Genomic DNA, 9,386 nt, shown 5'->3' with positions numbered 1-9,386 from the left:
CTCAAGTACAGGGTTGTGTCAGGAAGGGCATCCAGCGTAAAAACTCTGCCAAATCACTGATGAGAAACACTGGGTGCTGTTTCGTTGTGGCGACCCCGAAAAGGATCGAAAAGTGAAGAAGTCTGTATGTACACTACCTGGCCAAAAAAAAAGTTGCCACAAAAAAGGGTCATACACTGTAATATCTGGTTGGACCGCTTTGATTACGACACACATTCGCTGTGGCATGGTTTCCATAATGCCACAAGATTTATTTCCATCCAGCGTTGCATTCATTTTTCACCAAGATCTTGCATTGATGATGGTAGAGTCTGACCGTTTTGCAAAGCCTTCTCCAGCACGTCCCAAAGATTCTCAATGAAGTTAAGGTCTGGACTCTGGTGACCAATCCATGTGTGGAAATGATGTCTCTCGCTCCCTGAACCAGTCTTTCACTATTTGAGCTGGATGAATCCTGGCGTTGTCACCTTGGAATATTCCTGTACCATCAGGGATGAAGAAATCCATTGATGGAATAACCTCCTCATTCAGTATATTCAGGTAGTCAGCTGACCTCATTCTTTGAGCACATACTGTTGCTTAACCTAGACCTGACCAATTGCAGCAACCCCCGATCATAACACTGCCCCCACAGGCTTGTACAGTAGGCACTAGAGATGGTGGGTGCATCCCTTCACCTGCCTCTCTTCTTACCCTAATGCGCCCATCACTCTGGAACACCGTAAGTCTGGACTCATCCAACCACATGACCTTCTTCCACTGCTCTAGAGTCCAACCTTTATGCTCCTGAGCAAACTGAAGCATTTTCTTCCGGTTAGCCTCACTGATTAGTGGTTTTCTTAAGGCTACACAGCTGTTCAGTCCCAATCCCTTGAGTTCCCTTCACATTGTGCATGCGGAAATGTTCTTACTTTCACTATTAAACAGAGTCCTGAGTTCTACTCTTGTTTTTCTTTGATATGATCTCACCACACGTTTAAGTGATCGCCGATCACCATCATTCAGGATTTTCTTCCGGCCGCTTTTCTTCCTGGAAGACGATGGGTCTCTACGATCCTTCCAGTTTTTAATAATGCGTTGGACAGTTCTTAACCCAATTTTAGTAGTTTCTGAAATCTCCTGAGATTTTTTCTCTGCTTGATGCATGCCAATGACTTGGCCATTCTCAAACAGACGAACATCTTTTCCACGACCGCGGGATGTGTCTTTCCACACGGTTGTTTAGGAAATGAGAAGCTACTCATTTCACCAGTTGGGTTTAAATAACTTGTTGCCAGCTGAGAGATAATCGCAGATGCAGTAATTATCCAATAGGTTTGTACCTATTTGCTTGGTTAAATCCAGGTGGCAACTTTGTCTTTGGCCAGGCATTGATATGCACCAGCAGAACCGGAGTGATCCGGTTCTGAGTAAAAGCAGCAAAGATAATTTTAGGTTTCTCCTGTTCAGACTGTCGAGTTTGGAAACATTTTTGGATCTGTTTGTGTTTTCATTTAATGATGAGATCAACTCGTTTAAATGGATTCTGTGAACTTTGAGCTTCCATGTTTTCCACACAGAGATCTTCTAAATCGCTGATGTTCTCCGTAAGATTTTAGTTTTTAGGAGCAGATAATGTTAAAGTACCGCACAAAAGAATCAGTGCAGCTCTCACATCTGAGGTCAAATCATTGAAGAAAACTGTCAGTTGCAGATCGGTTTATGACTCTTAATAAACCTGTTTCCTCAGTGTTTTCTAGAAGCTGATTTATACGTGAGCAGATTCCAGATCAGAATATCGTAGCTACATTGGGCTGTTATCATTTATCCGTTTGTTTTTTCTTGTTTGTTTGTTTTCTTATGGATACCAAAAAATGGTCAGATAAATGTATAAAAATGAACAGTCATCTGTGGACGGTGTGAAGATCTCACAAGGTTTGACCTCAGAAGCTTCAACACAGGAGCTGCTGGATGAAGCAGCAATGAAGCAATGAACCTGCTTGTGGCTGCAGTTTGGCCCCCACTCGTCGATCTCTCCTCTGATCATAACAGCAGCTTCACACGGACACCCCCCCCCCAGGGTCACTGTCACCACATCAGTCCCACCCATCCCCACCATCACCGGGCGCATGCTCCACCCCTCCACAGTCAGACTCTGGCTCTGTTTGGGGTGGACGTCAGTGAGACCACGATCTGAGTTTCTGACGCTCCGAAGAAGAGGAGCCAGAGGAGGAAGGAGAAGGTTGGAGCGAGGAGGCACGGGTTCTGGTGACCTGGAGAAGCTGCTGATCTGCATCTTCGATGGTTCGGGTCCAAAGAGGATCAGAATGAAGATGATACGAAGCTGGATGATTCTGCTGAGACTCTGCTGCTCAGGTGGGTTCCAGAACCAGCATGCAGCAGAACCGCAGGTTCTGGATGCAGCTTGAGGATTAATCTGATTTAGATGAAGATAAAAGATCATTCTTCCATTGTTGGCATCAAGTCTTTTCATACCTCGTTGATGTTTGTTTGCTCCTTGTTTGTTTGTTCCTTGTTTATTAGTTTGCTCCTTGTTTATTAGTTTGCTCCTTGTTTGTTTGTTTGTTTGCTCCTTGTTTGTTTGTTTGGTCCTTGTTTATTAGTTTGCTCCTTGTTTGTTTGTTTGCTCCTTGCTTGTTTGCTTGTCTTGGACCTACAGGCTTTTTCTTTACATTAGAAGCTGATCAGTGACTTCTCCTCTAAAATCAGACTCAGCCTGAGTTTGATCTGTTGTCTCTGAAGCTGCTCCTGTCAGTCGAAGCTGAGGATAAACAGGATGTTCTGTAGTTTTGGCTCAGAAGATCCAGAGAACAGCTGGTCAGGTTCAGCACCATGAAGACTTGTTCTGGCTCTGTGGACCCCCAACAGATGCTTCCTGAAACAGACTGGGACATCTGTCCCTGGGGGGTGGGAGTAAAGAGGGGGTTGGATGTGAGGGGGAGCCGTCTGGTTCTGGGATACAGATCGGACCTGCATGGTTCAGTCTGTGTGAAGTTCATGGTCAAATGTGAACATGGGACGTCACACGTCTCAGAGGTGGGTGGGTGTTGGGGTGTCTGGGGAGCTGAAGGAGGGGTGGGGCTCAGTGATTTCGAGGTCAGGTCGAGGGGCACCTCAGAAGACCCAGATGGGAGGCGGCTGTAATCCTGATCCTGGTTCTCAGGAGGGGGGGTCATGGTGTCTGCGCCCCCTAGGAGTGGGTCTGGGTTTCTAGGACTTTATCACAATCAGACTGGGCTGGATTTGCAGCTACTGCAACATTTGGACCAGAACCTTAGAATTACTCAGAATTAGTCCTGAGGTCACCCCCTCCAACCAAACCATCAGAATTTTGACCCAAAATGGTTCTCGGATGGAACCCTTTGTCTTTCAAGTCTAGATGAAGTTTGGTGGTATAAACTCTGGTCAGGTTCTGGATCAGGGTCATATCCTGGGTTTTGATCATGTTCTTGGTTTGGGTCAAGTTCTGGGTTTGCATCAGGTTCTGGGTTTGGATCATATCCTGGGTTTTGATCATGCTCTGGGTTTGGGTCAAGTTCTGAGTTTTGATTCGGCCGTTCTGTTTCACTCCAGATAAAACCAGAAGTGGTTCCAGAACCCGGAGCAGATTAGCAGATGGGTCAGCTTGGTTCTGGGGAGGTGTCAGAAGGACTGCAGACTAGTTTCTGGTTCTGGGTGGTGGTGATGGGGGGGGTTGTTGTGTCTGGATCTCTTTGTTGTCTTTGTTGTTGCCGTCAATCCGGGGTCACGTTCACGGTCCCGCCTCCACAGCACGTTCAGAAAGAGCAGCTGGGACGAGTGGGGGTGACATTATTGGCTGACTGATTGATGGGGGTTTAGGGGTGGGGGTGGGGTTTGGGAAAGTCACGCCGATGAGTTCAAGTTGAAAAGTGGATGGATGATGCGTTTGCTGGGTCAGAGCTTTGTGATCATCAGTAAAGTTCTATAGAACCTCAGCAGAACCGGATCCACTCAGGTCATCACGCCATCTCACAGGTCATTATGCCAACTCACAGGTCATCATGCCATCCGCCAGGTCATCACGCCATCTCACAGGTCATTACGCCATCCACCAGGTCATCACGCCATCTCACAGGTCATCACGCCATCCACCAGGTCATCACGCCAGCCATCTCACAGGTCATCACGTCATCCACCAGGTCATCACACCATCTCACAGGTCATCATGCCATCCACCAGGTCATCACGCCATCTCACAGGTCATCACACCATCCGCCAGGTCATTACGCCATCTCACAGGTCATCACGCCATCCACCAGGTCATCACGCCATCTCACAGGTCATCACGCCATCTCACAGGTCATCACGCCATCCACCAGGTCATCACGCCATCTCACAAGTCATCACGCCATCTCACAGGTCATTACGCCATCCACCAGGTCATCACGCCATTCAGGGGAACATCAGATGAAATCTGATCTCATGGATTACAGGATCTACTGATTCTTGTTCAGAAAGTTCTGGAGGTCCAAAGATGTCCTTCCTGTCTGGAGGTTGTCCTGAGTTTCTCTCTGATAGAACTTCTTTTAATTCTGAGGTTCTGAGATATAGAGGGCCCCATGGATCATCAGAACCATGTGGGTCCACAGAACTAAAGAGAAACCTGAACTTTTCATTTCTTAGGAACAGGAAGAAGTTCTTCCTGATAAGCCAGTTCTCTGTCTTTGACGGAGATCTCTGAACTTTCTGGATCCAAACTTTCCAGTTCTGTAGAGTTCTGTTTCCATGTTCTAACCTATTACCCGGACCCCAATGTTGGACTCGCTGTAGTTGTAAAACTTTCTACGGAGGAACCTTCCAGAACCTCAGACTCCTCCCTTTTTTTCTCTCAGGTGTTTTTGCAGCGTCTGAATTGGCCTTCCTGATGGAGCCTGATGACATCATAGCAGTTAGGGACCGCCCCCTCATGTTGAACTGCCAGGTTGAAGGGGAAGGTCCCATCACCATCACCTGGAGACGTAACGGTGTTCCTGTAGCGGTGGGCGTCAGGACGGCCGTGCTCGCCAACGGCACACTGCTCATCAGAAACTTTTCCAAACGGCGTGAGAGCAACGAGACGGATGCCGGCGAGTACGAGTGTGCCGCTCAGAACCGCTATGGCATGCTGATCAGTCGCAAGGCGCGCGTGCAGCTGGCCTGTGAGTTAGCCCTCACCTATTACACCTGTGCACAGTCTAATATGCACACTAACTACCCCCCCCCCACAGCCCTGCCCAGGTTCCTGTCTCACCCACAGTCCTTGATGGTGGATGAAGGGGGTGTGGCCAGACTTAGCTGCCAGGTCAGAGGGGTTCCAGAGGCTAACATCACCTGGCAGAGAGACCAACAGACCCTGAGCACAGACGACCCTCGGTGAGTGCCATGAAGATGGGGAGGAGCCAGCGCTAAAGTTGGAGTGGGGGGCTCAGGTGTCTCTGTGTGCAGGTACACCTTGCTGCCCAACGGCGTGCTGCAGATCACTGGCGTTCAGCGTTCGGACAGCGGCTTCTTCCGCTGTGTTGCCTCTAATATCGCCAACGTACGCTTCAGCCACGAAGCCCAGCTGTCCGTCACTGGTGAGATGACACCCAGGGCCCGGAAATCCCAGGTAAGCTCCACCCCTATCTGGAGTGCTCACTGACAATGTTGATTGGGTGCAGCTGCAGGATCCAGAATCTACAAGGAGCCCGTCATCCTGTCCGGACCTCAGAACCTCACCATCAACATCCACCAGACCGCCATCCTGGAGTGCATTGCTACAGGAAACCCCCGCCCCATCGTGTCCTGGAGCCGCCTCGGTAACCAGACCCAGACTGGACGAAGGCTGAGTTCTGATCCGACTCTCACAGCTCACCACATCCTGCCTGTGTCGGTCTCCTCAGATGGTCGGTCCATCGGGGTGGAAGGAGTCCAGGTTCTGGGAACTGGAAACCTGATGATCTCTGATGCCACCTTACAGCATTCTGGAGTCTACGTCTGTTCAGCCAACCGACCCGGCAGCAGGTCCAGAAGAACTGCACAAGGACGGCTTGTGGTCCAAGGTATGAGTCAGAACCCCCACCACCTGAGTCAGAACCGGAGATGTTCTTGTGTGAGCTAAAATTCAGTCTGTGGACCTCATCTGCATACATTAGTTTTACCCCAGAATAGGGAAAACTACCCAAGGTTACCTGACATTACCCAAGGTTACCTGACATTACCTAAGGTTACCTGACATTACCCAAGGTTACCTGACATTACCCAAGGTTACCTGACATTACCTAAGTTTACCTGAGATTACATGAGATTACCCGACATTACCAAAAGTTACCTGAGGTTACCCACGCCTCCCTCGTTAGACTGGACTCACCAGTTTGTGGACTCAAACCATGACAAGTTCAGAAACATTGAAAAGTTGTTAGCTGAAAATTGCAAATGTCTGTTTGAGCCTCTGCTTTGCTGAAGAACAATGAGTTTGATTATAAATTATGTAGAGTTTGTTTTCTTCCGGAACCTTCCAGAATATCAGAACCTTTGGAAAAGTCTCATCCACAATCGACTCCCTTCCGTCGCTCTCCTCTGAGGATGCGAGCTTCTCGTCTGTGTCGTCTATCTCTGGAGCTTTTGTTGAGGGCCTCGCCCTGCTGCCGGTCGTGGAGGCGGGGTCAGAGGTCATGTGGTTTATTGTGTGCTTCATTAGAATGAGGATTAGCATGAGAACAGAGCCACTTCACAAAGAGGACTTTATGTCTCCGTCTGTCTGCTGCTCAGCCATCACTGCTCTATTCCCACGTCTGAACCACCAACTCAGGATGGTTCTGACGAACGACCCGTCCAGATTCTGAAGGTTGAGCACCAGTTTGGCAGACTTACAGAGACCATGTCTGCGCAGACGGCTGTGCAGAGGAGAGGCTGGTATGTCCTCGTCTGTGGGGGGGGACAGTGGTTCTGGTGTGACCTCATCTGCAGGGGGGGGCAGTGGTTCTGGTGTTTGTCTCTGCTCCGCTCTCATGCTGGAGGGTTCTGTCTACCCATAAATCAACTTTCTTTGTCTCCTAATGACCCCCCCCAAAGGCAGACTCACGAAGATACAAATGAAGAACCCCCCCATGGCCTTTGACCGCTGCCCCCATCTTTGCATTTAGGCTGTAGGAGGAGGGGCATCCTGAGGTTATGTGAGGTAATGGAGGCATGTGTCTGCGTTGCTATGGCAGCAGGGCTGCAAAGTCGAGACAGCACCTGTCTATCAGACGGGCTGGGGTCAAAGGTCAGACACAAAGAAGTTCAAGTTCAATGTGAAGTTTCTCACGATGATGAAGTCTGCAGATATGGAAGTTAAAGCAGTGAACGGATTGATAGACTGTTTTAAGACGGTAGTTTATTTTACTGCTGACTGATTGAATATGAGTTTGGAAAGATGATTTAGCTTCAAAACAAGATATTTAAAAGATGTTGTTACCTAGACTGTTGTGTCCCCCTCAGTGGTCTGTAGCGCCCCCTGTAGGTCAGAATACGATGTGAAACAGCTCAGCAGAACACCAGCAGGCTCTGATCCGATCATGATCTGTTTGTGTTATAGCTCCTCCAGAGTTTGTTCAGTGGCCTCAGTCTGTCTCCAGACCAACAGGGGGCAGCGCGGTCTTCAGCTGCACAGCCACCGGCGTTCCTGAGCCGCATCTCATCTGGCTGAAGAACGGCAAACTGCTCATTCCTGGTGGAAACGTCAAGCTCACCAACGGGAACACGTGAGAGTTTCGGTAGAGTCCGTCGGACCTGAAGGTTCTTCACAAACTGAACTCTGTTGTTTCTTCCAGGACCCTCGCCATCACTCGCATAACCCCTGAAGACGAGGCCATTTACCAATGTATCGCTGAGAACACTGCCGGTACCAACCAGGCCAGTGCCCGTCTGGCCATCAGCCAGGGCCCAGAACTGTCTGCACCCCCCACGGGCCTTCAGGCCACACCCCTGAGCTCCAGCAGCCTCCAGCTGAGCTGGGACCAGCCAGAGGAACGGGTCAGCCAGCAGATCATTGGATACGTCCTGCACATCCGACGACTGGGAGGTGAGGAACAGCTAGCAGACTCTGACAGGTTCAAGGTCACTCAGAAGTCAGCTGAACAGTCTTCCAAGTTCTGGATGGGTCTCTGGGTCTCAGATTCTGGGTTTTTGCAAACACCTAGACTAGGGATGTCCCGATCAGGTTTTTTTGGGCCCGATCCGATTCTGAGTCATTTGATTTTGTGTATCTGCCGATACCGAGTCCCAATCCGATACTTTTATAAGACATTTAAAACATGAATAAATTAAACAAACAGATTAGTGTTGTCCCTTATTTATATTTCAATAACCTTCTTTTATCATTAAAAACTTAAATAAAACACTTCTGTGAAGTAGCTTTAATAAACAAGTAAAAATACAGCAAATATAAACTAGGAAAAAAAAAACTATTTTCTTGTTATATAAGTGATAATTAGTCATGTGATAAAGTGTGAATGAGAGGAACCAGAGTGGAAGAGTGAGGTTACAGGGAGAAGAGATAAAGAAGGGGGAGGAGTTTAAGTATTTAGGGTCAACAGTACAGAGTAATGGAGAGTGTGGAAAAGAAGTGAAGAGGAGAGTGCAAGCAGGTTGGAATGGGTGGAGAAAAGAGTCAGGTGTGATGTGTGACAGAAGAGTTTCAGCACAAATGAAAGGAAAGGTGTACAAGACTGTGGTGAGACCAGCCATGTTGTTTGGACTAGAAACAGTGGGACTGAAGAAAAGACAGGAAGCAGAGCTGGAGGTAGCAGAGATGAAGATGCTGAGGTTCTCTTTGGGAGTGACCAGGATGGATAGGATCAGGAATGAATACATCAGAGGGACAGCACATGTTAGAGGTTTTGGAGATAAAGTCAGAGAGGCCAGACTGAGATGGTTTGGACATGTTCAGAGGAGAGACAGTGAATATATTGGTAGAAGGATGCTGAGTCTAGAGCTGCAGGAAAGAGGTCTAGAGGAAGACCAAAGAGGAGGTTTATGGATGCAGTGAATGAAGACATGAAGGTGGCTGGTGTTAGAGTGGAGGATGCTGAAGACAGGCTTAGATGGAGGAAACTGATTCGCTGTGGAGACCCCTGAAGGGAAAAGAAGAAGAAGAAGAATCATGTGATAAAGTTCAGTAACTTTAGCTTTAACATCTTTAGAGCTATTGAACATTTTTGACCAAATGTGATTCCTGTTCTAATTTAATATTCTTAAAGATAAATTATGACTTTGTTTTAGCATAAAATTTGATGAGTGTTCATGAATAGCTGATATCAATATTAGTTTTAATTTACTAGTTTTATTTATTTAGTTATTTTTAAGATTATGTTCTTATTTTTTAAGTTCTTAAGACATCACATTTTTGGTTTTATTACCACAGT

The 9,386-nt window shown here is 47.8% G+C and overlaps 1 protein-coding gene across 1 annotated transcript in view; it reads left to right on the top strand.

Moving 5' to 3' along the window:
- Positions 1-2,098: 2,098 nt before the first annotated feature.
- LOC112139360 (immunoglobulin superfamily DCC subclass member 3) overlaps positions 2,099-9,386 on the top strand; it is a 15,284-nt gene continuing 7,996 nt past the window's right edge. The window contains exons 1-8 of the mRNA XM_036210890.1: positions 2,099-2,355; positions 4,854-5,159; positions 5,229-5,373; positions 5,446-5,576; positions 5,661-5,798; positions 5,883-6,041; positions 7,559-7,724; positions 7,794-8,044. Of these exons, the coding sequence (XP_036066783.1) occupies positions 2,109-2,355; positions 4,854-5,159; positions 5,229-5,373; positions 5,446-5,576; positions 5,661-5,798; positions 5,883-6,041; positions 7,559-7,724; positions 7,794-8,044 (1,543 nt within the window). The 5' untranslated portion in view covers positions 2,099-2,108. The remainder of the gene's footprint in view (positions 2,356-4,853; positions 5,160-5,228; positions 5,374-5,445; positions 5,577-5,660; positions 5,799-5,882; positions 6,042-7,558; positions 7,725-7,793; positions 8,045-9,386) is intronic.

The sequence above is a fragment of the Oryzias melastigma genome, unplaced genomic scaffold (genome assembly GCF_002922805.2).
Source record: "Oryzias melastigma strain HK-1 unplaced genomic scaffold, ASM292280v2 sc00280, whole genome shotgun sequence".
NCBI lineage: Eukaryota > Metazoa > Chordata > Actinopteri > Beloniformes > Adrianichthyidae > Oryzias > Oryzias melastigma.
The sequence above is the reverse complement of the archived record's forward strand: the minus strand, read 5'-3'. Positions and strand labels throughout refer to the sequence as shown.